At 41.4% G+C, this 17,138-nt stretch overlaps 1 protein-coding gene across 12 annotated transcripts in view; it reads left to right on the top strand.

Moving 5' to 3' along the window:
- TMCC1 (transmembrane and coiled-coil domain family 1) overlaps positions 1 to 17,138 on the top strand; it is a 206,828-nt gene that overhangs the window by 179,390 nt on the left and 10,300 nt on the right. For all 12 annotated transcript variants that reach the window (XM_036266466.1, XM_036266459.1, XM_036266467.1 and 9 more), the window contains one exon: positions 14,052 to 14,187. In XM_036266466.1, coding sequence (XP_036122359.1) covers positions 14,052 to 14,187 — 136 coding nt within the window. The remainder of the gene's footprint in view (positions 1 to 14,051; positions 14,188 to 17,138) is intronic.

Below are 17,138 nucleotides of genomic sequence, written 5' to 3'. Positions count from 1 at the left end.
AGCCAAACTGGCCAGGGCGGTTTCCACATCTGTAACATAGGAAAAATAATAGTCCTTCATAAGGTTACTGTGACATTTAAATGAAATAATTTATGTAAAGCACATAGGTCAGTGCCTGGCCCAGTAAATGTTCTGTTGATGTTAAGGAGCAGCTGCTACTGCTGCTGTTAAAATATACCCCTCTGGCCCGGCTGGTGTGGCTGAGTGGATTGAGTGTTGTCTGATGGACTAAGAAGTCCCAGTTCGATTCCCGGTCAGGGCACATGCCCAGGTTGTGGGCTCAGTCCCCAGTGTGGGGACATGCAGGAGGCAGCGATCAATGTTTCTCTCACTTTGATATTTCTGTCTCTCTCTTTTAAAAACAAAACATTAAAATATACCCCTCTGAACCATGGAGACCTGGGTGTTCCATAGTCATTTGCTCAAAAAACCAACTGGCTGCTTTGACCCTTTTATTTTTTATTATTATTATTATTATTATTATTATTATTTCTTAATCCTTACCTGAGGATATTTTTTCATTTGTCTTAGGATAGAGTGGGAGGGAGGGAGAGAGACAGAGAGGGAGAGAAAAACATTGACATGAGAGAGACAGACACATCGACTGGTTGCCTCCTGCACAACCCGAACCAGGGCCGGGGACCACAGTGTAACCACGGTACGTGCTCTTGACCCACAACTTTTTGGCCCATAGGCTGAGCCAAACCAGCCAGGGCATGAACCTTTTATTTTAAATGGATAGCAAAACATTTCAGTTTTTAAATTCTTCCAGAGTTTAAAATTCATATGGAGTTGTTGTGTCTTCGAGTCAGATGTAGGCCACTCTGAGAATATCAGAGAGGAAAAACAGGTCTCCCAAGGTCCACCTTTGTATTTATTTAAAATAATTCAGAGATAGGACAGAACTTTAGCTCCATCCCTAGTCTACTTCTATCCTAGACAAAAAGCCAAGCCTACAGGAGAGTACAAATAGACATTAGTAGAGAGAGACTCCTGTAGGCTTGGCTTTTTGTCTGGAAAGGAAGTAGGCTGGGGATGGACTTAAGGGATTCTTCTCTGACCAAGAACCAGTTAATGCATAAGTGGCTGTTCTAGATGCATTTCTGGTTATTTTCTATGCTTTCATTTATTTACTAGTTATCTCAGTTGACAGGAGGAAGGTCATGCACAGTAATGTGCTTGTCACATAAGTGATGAGGAGGAGGACACTACCACTGACAGCATTTACTAAACTCCTATGATGTGCAGAATGCTAGGTGTTTTACATATATTTGCTAATCCCCACAATAGCTCTGCAGGTGGATTGTATTATCCTTTTTTTACAGATAAGGAAATTGAGCCCAGTGGGGTTTTAAAATTTGCCAAAGGTTGGTCACGTGGTAAGTGGTAAAGCCAGGAATCAAACCCAGTTTATCTGACTCCAGAGCCAGTGTTCTTTTCATTCCAAGCCAAGTTTTTATTTTCTAAACTCAACTCTAAAATCTTGACGATTAAAAGACTAGTTATAGTCTATCTCTAAGAAGCCTGGACTGCATTGGCAATGGGTATTGGACCTTTTCCAGGTCAAAGTGTGTGTTTCACTAAAAGTTGAGTCACTATTTTTAACATATTTTGGAAAATTCTGTCAAGACATAAACTCTGGAAATTTTACTCAAACTGGTACAACAGTATAGGTATGCAATAGGGGGAATACTTAAGAAAACCTCCAGCCCTGGCTGGTTTGGCTCAGCGGTTAGAGCGTCAGCCTGCGGTCCACAGAGGCCCGGGTTCAGTTCCCACTAAGGGCATGTACCTTGGCTGCAGTTTATCCCCGGCCCTGATTGGGTCGTGTGGGTGGCGGCCACTCGATGAGTCCCTTTCACATTGATGTTTCTCTCTCTCTCTTCCTCTCTCTCCCTCCCGCTCTCTATCTGAATAAAAAAATGGAAAAATGTCCTCGGGTGAGGATTTTTCCCTTTTCAGAGTCCCTTCTTAATAATGTCACTCACTTAATGTGCTTCCTATTGCTCTCTACCACAGTGAGTAGTGCCAGGTCAAGATTTTTGCTCAAAACCATTTACTTACTCTGGAATATTAGAAGCATTAAGGAGCCTGTGGAGTACAGTCTTTCTCTCTCTCTTCACCCACATATTGTGCCATGACTGAATAGTACTTCAGCCACCCACATGCGCTTGGTTCTGGAAGCCATTGTAGCAGAGCTTGGATCTAAACTCCACTCTACCTTTTGACTAGTAACTAGAAGTTTAGACTTTGAGCTTTGCTTTAGGCACTCAGATGTGAGTGAGATTATGTGTTTGGGGAAGCTAGGAGGCAAGGTTTAGACTTTTTTTTTTAGTGATGGGATCAGTACTGACTTCAGAGTCTTCTTGCCTTGCTAGTCTCTTCATCCCATTCCAGTATTATTGCAGATTTGTTAGTGGCAGTGGGGGTTCACTTATTACCTCAGAGCCCTTAGATAATCTAGTTTACTCTTATTCTACAAATGAGTACACTGAGGCCTAGAAAGATAAAGGACTTTTGCCAGGTCACATAGTAAAATGGTTTAACATATTTAATTTGCTGTTTAAAAACTGGAGAACTAGCCCTGGCTAGTTTGGCTCAGCAGTTAGAGCATGGACCCATGGACCAAAGGGTCAAGAGTTTGATTCCAGTCAAGGATACGTTGTACCTGGGTTGCAGGTTTGATCCCTGGCCCCAGCTGGGGTCGTGGGTGACGAAACCAATCGATGTTTCTCTTTCTCTCTCTCTCTCTCTCTCTCTCTCCCCCCCCCTTTCCCTCTCCCTCTCCCTCTTCCCCTCCCCCCTTCCTCTCTCCCTTCCATTCTCTCTAAAAATCAATGGAAAAATATCCTTGAGTGAAGATTAACAAAATACAGTAAAATAAAATAAAAACTGAAGGACTAGTCCTGTTTGCATAGTAAGTATAATATATTAATTAGTTATTGTAGGAAAAAAATTCAGCTGTGGCAAAATGTGTTGAAAACAGGAGAGAACTAGGGAAACAATTTATGAGCAGTTGTACAGGTTCCTTTTGTAGTTTTTCCCTTAGGGGATCTGGCCCAAAATCCTATTCAGCTACTGCCTCTATTAAGTGGTATCATGTAGGGCAGGCTAAAATCCCTCCTGGTGTTGATGAAAGCTTCTATTTTAAGAGTATTACTGTCCTTTAGAAATTGGCTTCTGAGATTCTATTAGGCCCAGAGATATTTTAAATTGCACTGAGTCATAAGAGCAAAAATACAGAAGAAGGCAGTCACCATGAGCAGACATCACATGTAATAAAACAATAACTAGGCTAACCCAATTAGGCATAAGCCATTGGAGTTCTAACTAAACAAATTGTTGTTCAAATATAATTTTACTTAAAATAAACTAATTCTCACTGGACATAAGATAAATATAGCTATGTTGGCCCCTTTATTCCAGGTTTTAGCCCTGTTTGTCCTCTAGTAAATTGGTCAGAGAATCTCCAGAGGATATCTAGACTAGGTTTGGCCAACAAATTTGAAATAGAAACTGAGAATATTGGATCAGATTAGCTCTTTTTTTCCTAAGAGAAAAAAGCCCAATTAGGAGATGCTCTTAGGAAGGGTAAGACTTTTTATAAAAGAGATTTACAGATGAATTCTTCCAGTTTAGCCACTGAAGAGGTAATGAAGGGAAAATGGGAAGGAAGGAGGCAGGAAGGTTAGAGTAGGGAAGAAAGGGAGAGAAAATAAATTAACTTCATTAATTGAGGTTGGAGGAGGAATTTGCTTGCCAGCTCAGACACTAATTAGCTGTGACCTTATGTAATTCATCTAAGCCTCAGTTTCCTCTATAAAAACATGATGATATCTGCCCTGGCCAGTTTGGTTCAGTGGTTAGCGCTTGGGCCCGTGGACCAGAAAGTCCTGGGTTCAGTTCCCGCTAAGGCATGTACCTCAGTTGCAGTTTGTCCCCGGCCCTAGTTGGGGTCGTGTGGGTGGCAACAACTCGATGTGTCTCTCTCACATCTATGTTTCTCTCTCTTCCGTCTCTCTCCCTCCCACTCTGTCTGAAGATAAATGCAAAAATGTCCTGGGTTAGGATTTTAAAAAAATACTATGATGATATCTGTTGTACAGGGTTGTTGAGATTATGAAATGATAACGTGTGTGGAATCAACTAGTATGGTCTGGGGTGTGCCAGGATGTTAGAAAGCTGTCATTACCAAGTCTCGGAATTGCCCAGCAAGCCTCTCTAGCTTTTATTTATTCCCTCTATCCTTTATGTATCTGCTGTCTCTTGTCTTTAAGATAATGCACTGCGCTGAAAGTTTAGGGGAATGGGGACTGGTTCTGTACTTTTCCTTTTTAAAAAATTTATCGAGTATTATGTATGTGTGTGTATGTATGTATGTATTGTTGACGCTATTACAGATGTCCCCCATTTTCCCCACTTTGTCCAACCCCCGCCCCAGCCCCTGCCCCCTCACTCCCTGCCCCCTCACTCCCTCCAGCCCTCACCACACTGTTGTATATATCCATGAGCCATGCATATATGTTCTTTGGCTAATCTCTTCCTTTTTAACTGAAGGCTAGTTCAGTGTATCTGAGCCTCTTTTTGGGCTTCAACACAAATGAGGTTACAAAAGGTAAGGAGGCAAAATCCACTTTCCACAATTCAGAAAAGAATGTATTCAAGCTCCCACCACATGTCATATCTCCTACCCCCTGCTATGTCTCTTCATTCTGGCCAAACACTATCAGAAGCTACCTCAGATCCCTGGTAAACATTTGGAAAATAATACAGTAGTTTGTTCCCATAGTTGCCTATCTGTGTCAGCCTTGGGACCTAGTTCTTCCTGTTTCTCTCAATACCTGCTCTACAAGATTCTTCAGCCATCCTGTCCTAGTAACCTATTGCCCAACTAGGTTAGCACTACTGTCAGTGCTCAGAGATGACTCCAAACTTTTGAGCCACACCGGAAGAGTGATGCATTAGTTGAAGCATTCCCAACCTGTATACCCACGCAGTTTCTCATTCTCAGGAATTAGACCCAAAAGAGCCCTGGTTATCTTTGATCTAGGAAGGTGACTACTGTGTTGATTAATCCAGTGGGTAAAACACTTTTCCAAGATCAGTATTCACTTATGAATTGTTCACCAATAACAAAACCTAGATGTGTTTTTGTACTTTGTAGGTAGAACAGGTTTTGCTACTGGGGTGGGGAAGAAGGAATTTTACCTGCCCACATCTGACATAACCTACTTTAAAAAAAAAAAAAAGATCCAACATGGTTAAGGCTTCTGTTTGCTGATCGTTATACTCAAACCATACTGAAATGTCTACGTTCCCTTTGCGTTGTAATGATTTACAAAGGACTTTTGAGGAAAAAGTATTAAAATGAGATTATTAATCTCATGCTACTTTGTGTTCCAGATGGAGTCATCAAAATCATATGCTAGTAGAATCAAAGTCCCCCTTTTTGCTCTGTTCCTAAAAGTAGCCAGAGGTGACCTCTGAAAATGGTTCGCTTTAAGAACATTCGTGAAACTGCCCAGACCATCAAGGGTATGCATATTCAAAAAGCCACCAAGTATCTGAAGGATGTCACTTTACAGAAGCAATGTGTTCCAGTTCCCTCATTACAAAGGTAGAGTTGGTAGGTGTGCCCAGGTCAAACAGTGGGACTGGACACAGAATCAGTGGCCCAAAAAGAGTGCTGAATTTTTGCTGCACATGCTTAAGAATGCAGAGAATAATGCTTAACCTAAGGGTTTAGATGTAGATTCTCTGATCATTTAGCACATCCAGGTGAACAAAGCTCCCAAGATGCAGTTAGAATTGACAGAGCTCATGAGTGGATTAACCCATACATGAGCTCTCTCTGCCACATTGAGATGGTCCTACTGAAAAAGAGCAGATTGTTCCTAAACCAGAAAAGGAAATTGCACAGAAAAATAATGGTATCTTAGCCCTGGCCGGTTTGGCTCAGCAGTCAGAGTATCAGCCTGCAGACCAAAGAGTCTCAGGTTTGATTCTGGTCAAGGGCATGTACCTTGGTTGCGGTTCTATCCCCAGCCTTGGTTGGGTCATGTGGGAGGCAACTGGTCGATGTGTCTCTCTCACATCAATGTTTCTCTCTCACTGTCTCCCCCTCTCTCCCTCTCTCTGTCCCCACCACTCTATCTGAAGATGAAAAATATCCTCGGGTGAGCATTTAAAAAAAAAAAAAGAAAAGAAAATGAAACCCTAGAGCAGCTGTTCTCAACCTTCCTAATTCCATGACCCTTTAATACAGTTCCTCATGTTGTATGTGGGCGTATCTGCATGTGGACAGACCTGCCTGGAGACAGATAGAGGAGCAATGTCTCAGTTCCTAAGACCATTGGAAATATGTGTTTTTCAGTGATCTTAGGCGACCCCTGTGAAAGGGTCGTTCGACCTCCAAAGGGGTCGCGACCCACAGATTGAGAACCACTGTCTTAGAGGAAACTGAAGAAACAAAAAATGCCCATCTGGTGTAGCTCAGTGGTTGAACGTCAACCCATGTACCAAGAGGTTGCTGGTTTGATTCCCAGTCAGGGCATATGCCCAGGTTGTGGGCCTGATCTCCAGTGGGGGGGCATGCAGGAGGTGACCAATAAATGTTTCTATTGCGCACTTTTTCTCTCCCCCTCTCCCTTCTTCTCTCTTAACATCAATAAAGAAAAAATAAATAAATAAAAAGAAACAAAAACCTATGGCCCAGGAGGTAAATTCAGCATAAAATAAATAATAATAAAAGTGGGGAAAAAAGAATCCCCCTTTTCATGCCAGAGAGCTTTAATTACTGTCAGATGAAGAGGTTAAAATTAAAATCCTTTACAGGGAGTTCTTGGTTTAAAAAAAATCACATATGAAAGACTGTACACAATTGATTTTCCCTTTTTTCTTCCTAGTCTTTGGTTTGGTATTAATGTTTAATGAGAAGATAGAAGTGTTCTTTATATGAATTCCCCTAGGTATCTGGCTTCTCCATTTTAGAATTCAGACTGAAAGTAAACACTAGCAAGTAAAGTAAGTAAAATAGGTTGTAATATTAATAATGGGAGTAGTAGGAAGTATGTGGGAACTAGAATATGGATGTTTTCTTCCTTTTTGTTGTTCTTCAAATTTTGCATTTGATTAATAGTACAGGAAAAAAGTTTTTTAAAAGCAACAATAAAAAAAAATCCACAAACAAAAAGCATGAACCAAGTGGTTCAGATCCTAACTACACCTCCCCTAACAAGGGAAAGTTACTGCATCTTTCTTGGGCTCCCATTTCTTAATTATAAATTGAAGATACCTCCTGAGGAAAAAGGAGGTGAGGATTAATGTAGAAATGTCCTCATGAATTTGAGTTCTTCAGAGGCAGACGCTACACATAAAACTGTGTGGTGGGAGGGTACTTATCATTGTTCTTGTTATTGGTGCTAGTGTTTTGATGTTTTGATGCTTATAGTGATTAAGGAGATTAGATTGAACCCTAAAATCCTCCCCACATGCACTCCTCCACCCAAAATAATACCACGTCATTTTTACTGGGTTCTTTGTGTCAGCCTGTTTTTGGACCATAATTTCACATGTGGGTTATGTAAGCCACCCTGAGGCTATTAGCAGTGAAAAAATGTTTAACTGGAATTGCTGAGCTTAATCAGGTTTGTGAAGTTGTGAAAAGAGCTAAAGAATAAAATTCCATGACCTGGGTGAACAAAATAGGGAAAGTGTTTTAATAAGGACAGGCCAATAATGTTTTCAAGTACTGAAACAACTCAGAAAACCTGCATTCCAAGACATCAAGGGCATCTCATCAACTTCTTTGCTCATCACATTTTGCAAAAGCCTCAAAGTTTATGGCTTTCTCAGTTTTTCCTCCCTGATGTTTTCTGCAGATTGGAGGTGTTTCCAAACACAACTGTTTGTGTAAGTGTAAGAGAATTTTAGTTCCACAATAATAGCTGTAACTTTTATTTCAGAAAGTCATCATTCTCTAGGTAATTCTTTTTTTTTTTTGTCCTCACCCGAGGACATTTTTCCATTTTTTGTTCAGATAGAGTGGGAGGGGGAGAGAGAGAGAGAAACATCGATGTGAAAGGGACACATCGAGTGGCTGCCACCCGCACGACCCAACCAGGGCCGGGGACAAACTGCAACCGAGGTACGTGCCCTTAGCGGGAACCGAACCTGGGTCTCTCTGGACCGCAGGCCGATGCTCTAACCGCTGAGCCAAACCGGCTAGGGCTCTAGGTAATTCTTATGACTTGAAGAGAGAAACAAATGCTGGTAGTTATTAATTAATGGAGCTGTTTCAACTGGACCCATGGTAGGTCTTGCTTCACCCTTGACTTCTGCAGTTTATAGGCAGGAACCAAGACTCAAAACACAAGTGTTCCTGGCTATAACACCTACAATCATTTTTTTCCAATGTTTACTATTTTTTTCTTTCAAACACACTGCAAACTTGAAAAAAAATTGTACAGTGAATACCCATACACTTACCTCTTAGAGTCTACATTTTACTATGTTGTTTTATCACATATCATTCCATCTACACATCCCACATCTGTCTTATTTTTAAATACATTGTGAAGTACATTACAGACATCCCTAATCTTTCTTAACAGCTTTATTGAAATATAATTCATAGACAATACAGTTTGCCCATTTGAAGTATAAAAATCAATGGTTTTTAGTATATTCACAGATAATATGCAACCATCACCATAATCAGTTTTAGAACATTTGCATCAACCTCCAGTCTTCCCAGCCATGCCCCAGTCTCTGGCAACCATTAATTTTTTTTTTTGTCTTTATAGATTTGTCTGTTCTGAACATTTCATATATGTGGACTCATGCAATTTTTGGTCCTTTCCGACTGGCATCTTTCACCTAGCATAGCATTTTCAAGGCTCATCCATATTGTAGCATGCGTCATTGCTTCATTTCTGTTAGGTGTGGGGGTGTGTGTGTGTGGGGGTGTGTGTGTGTGTGTGTGTTTTAGAGAGAGAGAGAGAGAAATGTCAATTTGTTGTTCCACTTATTTATGCATTAATTGGTTGATTCTTGTATGTGCCCTGAACAGGAATCTAACCCTCAACCTTGGCATATTGGGACAATGCTCTAACCAACTGAGCTGCTTGGCTAGGGTTCATTTCTTTTTCTTTCCAAATAATAATTTATGTTATGAATAAACCACATTTTATTTATTCATCCATCAGTTGATAGACATTAGGTTGTTTCCACTTTTTGGCCATTATGAACAGTGCTGCTATAAACATTCATGTATAAGCTTTTGCATGGAAATAAGTTTTTATTTCTCTTTGGTGTATACCTGGAGTAGAATTTCTGGGTCAGAAGTTTAGCTCTTTGAGGAACTGTCAAACTGTTTTCCAAAGCAATTGCACCATGTTACATTTCCACCAACAATACATAAGGGTTCAAATTTCTCCATACCTCACCAACACTTATTATCTTCTTTTTTATTCTAGATTTATGATCTTTTTATTACACCCTTCCTCCCATTGACTCTACCTTGCCATCAAGCTGTAAACCGTCATGTCAGTGCAATATTGTCCATCTCCCGTAGCTGTGTGATTTGGATCAGATTTCTTACTTATAAAGAGAGTTAGCATATCTGGGCTTCTTGAGTAGTTTCAAAGTGGCAACACAGTGCAGCGGTTAAAAACTTGGGTTTTAAAGTCAAACAAACCTGGTTTCAAATCCTTGCTCCCCTACTTAATTTCTTTGTGCCTTGGGCAAGTCACTTTACCTTATCTGTAAAGCGAAGATAATACCTACTACCTTCTTGGTGTTATGGAAATGAATTTGCATAGAAAGCACTGTGTAAATGGTAGCTCTGCTACTGCTGCTGCTATTACTTTTTAATCTCTTCTAATGGTACATGTGAGCCATGTTAATTATCAAATGAAGATTCCCTAACATTCCTGAAAGACTGCAATTTGTGGGCCAAGAGGGTGGGGCAGTAGTCTATGGAACATGCCAAAGATGTCACATGGGTCTGCTTTTATCAGCATGCAGGATGGTTGCTACCACCATGCTCCCCTCCCTGCCACCAACATTAATCCTTAGCGTAGGAGAGTTATTTTCTGATATGTGCCCAGTCTTTCTCTTAAATCACAAAGGACTGACACATTGGAATACTCATTTTATTCTCCCTTTTTATTTTGGTATGTGCCTCCAGTGGGAACCGAACCCAGGACTCTCTGGTCCGCAGGCCAACACTCCAACTGCTGAGCCAAACTGGCCAGGGCCTGGAACACCCATTTTAAAAAGCCCCTCTCTGGTGAGAAGAGAGAATGATGAAAATCATCAAACAATAAAAATACCATAAAACTGGGCTTAATTTTATAAAAAGGTAATATGTTAATTTTATGACACTTGGTTAACTTAAAATTTGGTACAGCCCTGGCCAGTTTGGCTCAGTGGTTAAAGTGTCGGTCCGCAGACTGAAGAGTTGCAGGTTTGATTCTGGTCAAGGGGCACATACCTCAGTTGCGATTTGGTCCCCAGCCCTGGTTGGGGACATGCGGGAGGCAACCAATTGATGTGCCTCTCTCACATCCATGTTTCTCTCTCTCTCTTTCTCTCTCCCCCCCTCCCTCCCTCCCTCCCTCTCCCTCCCTCCCTCCCTCCCTCTCACTCTATCTGAAAAAATAAAAATGGAAAAATATCCTCAGGTGAGGATTTAAAGAAAAAAGTGGTACAAAATCAATTCTAGAGGCGGCACCTGTTTTCGAACACATGCCCTGGGCAGAAGATAAAGTGAAAAGGCAGAGTCACAGAAAATATTGGCCATAGTTATAGTCAAAAGGTGGAAATGCTTTTTGAATACTCTGTTCAGTCTCTTAACAGAACTGTAGCATGAAAAGAAACAGTACAGATTCCTATCAAGTATAAAGGAAAACTAAATAGGATTCAGTCTAAATAGGATTCAGACTATGCCTTTTAAAAAAATCCTTGTTTCTTAGAAAAGGAATGAAGTCTAAGATGTAATTATTTATCATATAACTATTAGAAGGGAAAATATTGGTGATGCCTCAATGGTGTGGCTCAGTGGTTGGAGCATTGGCCCATGCACCAAAGGGTCGTGGGTTCGATTTCCGGTTGAGGGCACGTGCCTGGGTTGCAGGTTAGATCACTGCCCCAGTCAGGTCACTTGAGGAGGCAGCTGATCAATGTGTTTCTCTCACTTCAATCTCTCTCTTTCTCTCTCTACCCCCTCCCCCCTCCCTTCCACTCTCTAAAAAAATCAATAGAAAGAATATCATCAGGTGAGGATTAACAAAAAAAAAAAAATGTTTTTTAAGGAGGGAAGGGGAGGTAGTTGTAAATGTTTGAGTTTGTTCTGGCAATTTTATATTTTTAATACAGAGTCCTCTGAGGCTCACATGCTAGTGTGTTAGGTGTGTGCTTGACTGAGTAGTGCTCAGTGGTAGTATATTCTCCTGTTGGGATGAGCCCTCTGTCTGACAGAGAGGCTTCCATTTTATTCACCATAAGTTGGAGCTGTGTTTATTCTTTCCTTTCTAGTCTTTTAAAATGTGTAGTCTTCAACCTTTCTCCTACCTACGTAGCGCTTTGATTCTTGGGACTCCACACACAACCTACCCCAGTCTGTCTTCCTCACCTCTACCATATAACCTATTTCCTAAAACACTGTTTTCGCCCAGCCGGTGTTGCTCAGTGGTTGAGCATCAACCCATACATCAAGAGGTCACCGGTTCAATTCCCAATCGGGGCACATGCCCAGGTTGTGGACCCAATTCCCAGCTGGAGGCATGCAGGAGGTGGCCAATTGATGTTCTCCCTGATCGATGTTTCTCTCTTTCTCTTCCTCCCCTTTCTCTCTCTCTCTCTCTAAAATCAATAAAAAATAAATAAATAAATAAAACACTGTGTTCATTATGTCACCCTCTCCCACCCTCAGCAATGTTTTGGACCTATCTACTGTCTATTCCAGAATCCCCACTCACATGCCTACCTTTTAAGACCAAGTTTACCTTTTTTCCTCCAACATAGATTCTACTATTCCAAATATCCTAATACATTTCTGCCTCTTGTCATTTGCCCATGTTTTTTCTACCTGGAATGTCTAATCTTATTATTTAAACCTGTTTGAGTTCTATTGGACCTTAGATGCCATACCCAGGTTTCATCTTCATGTAGAATAAACATTCTTGTATGTAGTCGTAAGTGCTAGAGATACAAGGTGAATTAAAATCATCCTTACTCCCAAAGAATCTAATCTCCCTTCATTTTTTTCTCATTTTTACTTGGCTATAGTCACACAGGCCTATGTTCTGTCCTTCAGGCTTGGTTCCCATCTTGAGAACTTCATTCATTCATTCATTCATTCATTTAAATATTTTTTCTTTATTGATTTTTGAGAGAGAGAGAGATAGAAACATGGATGAGAGAGAACAATGATGGGCCACCTCCTGCATGCCCCCCCCCCCCCGAGGATTGGGCCCACAACCTGGGCATGTGCCCTGACTGGAATTAAACCTGCGACCTTTTGGTGCATGGGTCAATGCTCAACCATTGAGCCACTCCAACCAGGCCCTCTTGAGAACTTTATACTTGCTATTCCTTCTGCTTTAAGAATCCTTCCCTACCCCTCAACTCCCTGCACCCCTACCCCCAATCTTCACAGCACTTTTTCATATCATCATTCAACTTTCAGCTCTCATTGTTAAAGAGTGTTTAACAGGGAAGAGGCCTTTCCTGACCATTCCAGCTTAACCAACTGCCAGGCACTCTGCTGTATACCCTTAGTGATTGCATTTGGTTTACTTACTCCTATCTACAGATATCTTGGTTTTTCTTCCTCTTCTTCATCTCCTCAACCTCCCACTTTATTACTTTTTTTTTTTAATCCTCACCCGAGGACATTTTTCCATTTTTTGTTCAGGTAGAGTGGGAAGGAGAGAGAGGAAGAGAGAAAGAGAGAAACATTGACGTGAAAGGAACACATCAAGTGGCTGCCACCCGCACGACCAACCAGGGCCAGGGACAAACCGCAACCGAGGTACATGCCCTTAGCAGGAACCGAACCCGGGTCGTTCTGGACCGCAGGCCAATGCTCTAACCGCTGAGCCAAATTGTCCAGGACGTCAACCTCCCACTTTATTTTTTTTTTAATCCTCACCCGAGGATATTTTTCCTTTTTTTTTTTTTTTTTTTTTTTTTTAAAGATAGAGTGGGAGGGAGAGAGAGGAGAGAGAGAGAGAGAGAACATCGATGTGAAGGGACACATCAAGTGGCTGCCACCCGCATGACCAACCAGGGCCGGGGACAAACTGCAACCGAAGTACGTGCCCTTAGCGGGAACCGAACCCGGGTCTCTCCGGACCGCAGGCCGACGCTCTAACCGCTTAGCCAAACTGGCCAGGGCCAACCTCCCACTTTAGAATGTAAACTCTTGAGGGCAGTGTTTTTATCTTGCTTACCACTGCATTCCCAGTACTCTGAACATACCTGACATACTTTATCTTTTTTTTAAATATATTTTTATTGATTTTTTTTTTTTTTTAGAGAGGCAGTAGAGAGATGGGAGAACATCTGTTGGCTGCCTCCTGCCTGCCCCCTACTGAGGGTCGAGCCCACAACCTGGACATAATCCCTGACCAGGAATCAAACCAGCAACCTCTTGGTTCATGGGACAATGCTCAGTGCTGTTTATCTTTTAATGATACCTGCTTAATTGTACTCTAGTCTTTGCCTCTCCCATATGCTGCTCAGAACAGAATAAGAACTGCCTAATTTATTATAGGTACGCTAACCATAGCTGCTGGCATCACTGCAAATACCGTGTGTGAAGAAGAATATAGAAGAGCTATGTTGCCACTATGATACAGCATTGTGATAAGCTGCCCATTCCAGGGTACATGCTGTACCTACTGGGATACCCTGTTACCCCAGGCCATTCAATATCTTTGTGCTTTTATTTTCTTCCTTTGCAGAATGAATTTGGGGGATTGGATGTGAATAATACCAGGAAAAATACGGAATGCCTAAAATTTTAACTTTCTCCCTCTTTTTAGATGTGAACGATTAGAAGAACAGCTGAATGACCTAACAGAGCTCCACCAGAATGAAATCTTGAACTTGAAGCAGGAATTGGCCAGCATGGAAGAGAAAATTGCATATCAGTCCTATGAACGGGCCCGGGACATCCAGGTTAGCATGAAGGATCCAGGTGTAAAAGCAAAGGATTAAAAGTAGAATGGTTGTTGCCAAGGGCTAGGGGGTAAAGGGTGTGGAGGGATTGTTGTTTAATGGGTAGAGTTTCAGTTTTACAAGATGAGAAGAGCTGTAATATGGATGGTGGTGATGGTTGCATAACAGTATGAATGTATTTAATACCACTGAACTTTATACTTAAAAATGGTTAACATGATAAATCTTGTTATGTATATTTTACCACAATTAAAAAAAGGAATGAAGTACTGATACATTTTACAACATGGATGCATCTGAAAAACATTATATTCAGTCTGTACCCCACTTACACATCTCTGGGACTACCCCACTTCTCAGACTGTTATGTTCATTATATTCCACAAATAAGTGAGATCATGTGATATTTGTCTTTCTCTGCTTGGCTTGTTTTGCCTAACCCTAACCCCAGAAGAGGGTGTGGGGGGAGAGATAAACCACAGAACTTATATGCATGTATGCATGAACAATGGACACAGACAACAAAGCTGGGGACAGGGCGGGGAGGGAGGGTAGGGGGGTATCAGTGGGGGGAAAAGGAGAAACATCTGTAACAAAAATTAATTAATTAAAAAAATAAAAATAAATAAAAAACATTGTATTCAGTCGGAAAGAAACCAGTCACAAAAAGCCACATGTTGTTTGGTTGCATTTATATGAAATGTCCAGAATAGGCCAGTCAGTCTCTGAAGACAGAAAGTAAATTAGTGGTTGCCTGAGGCTATGGAAAAGGGGAAGAGGGAGTGATAGCTAAGGAGTAGGGGGTTTCTTTTTAGGGTGATGAGAACGTTCTGGAATTTTTATAGTAATTATGGTTGCACAACATTGTGAATTTACTAAATGTCATTAAATTATACACTTTAAAATGGTAAATTTTATATTATATGTATTTTACCAGAATAAAAAGAAGTTTAGGGGGAAAAGATGGGGAGTGTAGAGTATCAAAAGAAGCCAACACCAACTATAATACATACTTGCTCTTCAAATGGGGTGCATTTCTCAAAAACTATACCATTTGGAGGTGGTATGCTCACTTGGGTTCTTGGGAAATGTTTCTTAGGATCACAGTAGTCTCAGTCTGTGGAAAATGACATGCATTACATCTGTTAGTTACTGCTTCAAGAGCTACACTGACAAGTCTCATGGCCATGTTGCCCATCTTCTATAGCAAAGAGGACTTTTGCCTTAGCTGCCAATTTAAAACCTTTTACAGCCCTGGCTGGTTTGGCTCAGCAGTTAGAGTGTAGGCCTGTAGACCAATGAGTCGCAAATCCGATTCTGGTCAAGGGCACATACCTCGGTTGCCATTCATCTCTGGCCCTGGTTGGGGTCATGTGGGAGGCAGCGACTTGATGTGTCCTTTTCAGGTCAATGTTTCTCTCCCTCTCTCTTCCTCTCTCTCCCTCCCACTCTATCTGAACAAAAAGGGGAAAAAATGTACTTGGGTGAGGATTAAAAAATAACAATAATAAATAAAACCTTTTACAGAGGCTGGTTGGTGTGGCTCACTGGTTGAGCTTCGACCCATGCACCAAGAGGTCACCGGTTTGATTCCCGGTCAGGGCACATGCCCAGGTTGTGGACCCGATCCCCAGTTGGGGGGCATGCAGGTGATGGCCAATCGATGCTCTCTCTCATCAATGTTTCTATCTCTTCTTCTCTCTAAAAATCAGTAAAGAAAAAAAATTTTTTTTAACTGCTAGGCAGTTTGTGAGACTACTACAAGGCAGTAATGTTTAAGGCTAATAGTAACCCTCTGGTTAATTCTGTAGAAAAATAAAATATTTAACTTTTGCTCATCCCAGTTGGGAGGTGTTTCTTTTCTTTTTTCTTTCTTTTTTTAATTTATCTTTATTGTTGAATGTATTACAGATGTTCCTCATTTTTCCCCTATTGACCCCACTCCTCCCCAGTCTCGCCCCCCTCCTGCCTTTCCCCACACTGTTGTCTGTGTCCATTGGTTATGCGTATATACATATAAGTTCTTTGGTTTAACTCTCCCCACTCCCCACCCCTCCTTCCCTTTGAGTTTTGTCAGTCTAACAACCAATTTGTACTTAATCCCTTCATCCACCCCCCCACACACACACCTGGCAACCAACAAAATGTTCTCTGTATCTATGAGAATGCTTCTGTTCTGCCTGTTTATTTTGTTTGTAGGTTCAATTGTCGATAGACATGTATTCATTGACATTTTGTTTGTGCATGTTTTTTATCTTTTTCTTCAAGAAAACCCTTCAACACTTTATATAATAATCATTTGGTGGTGATGAACTCCTTTAGCTTTTTCTCATCTAAGAAACTCTTTATATGGCCATCGATTCTAAATGACAGCTTTGCAGGATAGAGTAATCTTGATTGTAGGTTCTTGCTCTTCATCACTCTTAATATTTCTACCTACTCCTTTCTGGCCTGCAAGGTTTCTTTTGAGAAATCAGCTGACAGTCTTATGGGAACTCCCTTGTAGCAGCTTTTCTCTTGCTGCTTTAAAGATTCTATCTGTCTTGAACCTTTTGCATTTTGATGATGATGTGTCTTGGTGTGGGCCTTTTGGGGTTCATCTTGTTTGGGACTCTCTGTGCTTCCTGAGCTTGTATATCTGTTTCCTTCACCAAGTTAGGGGAGTTTTCTTCCATTATTGTTTCAAATAGGTTTTCTTTTTTTTTTTTTTTTATTCCTCATCCGAGGACATTTTTCCATTTTTTTTTGTACAGACAGAGTGGGAGGGAGAGAGAAGAAGAAAGAGAGAGAGGGAAACATCGATGTCACATCGAGTGGCTGCCACCCGCACGACCAACCAGGGCTGGGGACAAACTGCAACCGAGGTACGTGCCCTTAGCGGGAACCGAACCTGGGTCTCTCCGGACCGCAGGTGGACGCTCTAACCACTGAGCCAAACCGGCCAGGGCTCA

Source organism: Molossus molossus, unplaced genomic scaffold (assembly GCF_014108415.1).
Source record: "Molossus molossus isolate mMolMol1 unplaced genomic scaffold, mMolMol1.p scaffold_m16_p_18, whole genome shotgun sequence".
NCBI classification, from domain to species: Eukaryota; Metazoa; Chordata; class Mammalia; order Chiroptera; family Molossidae; genus Molossus; species Molossus molossus.
This window is presented reverse-complemented; position numbering and strand designations above follow the sequence as displayed.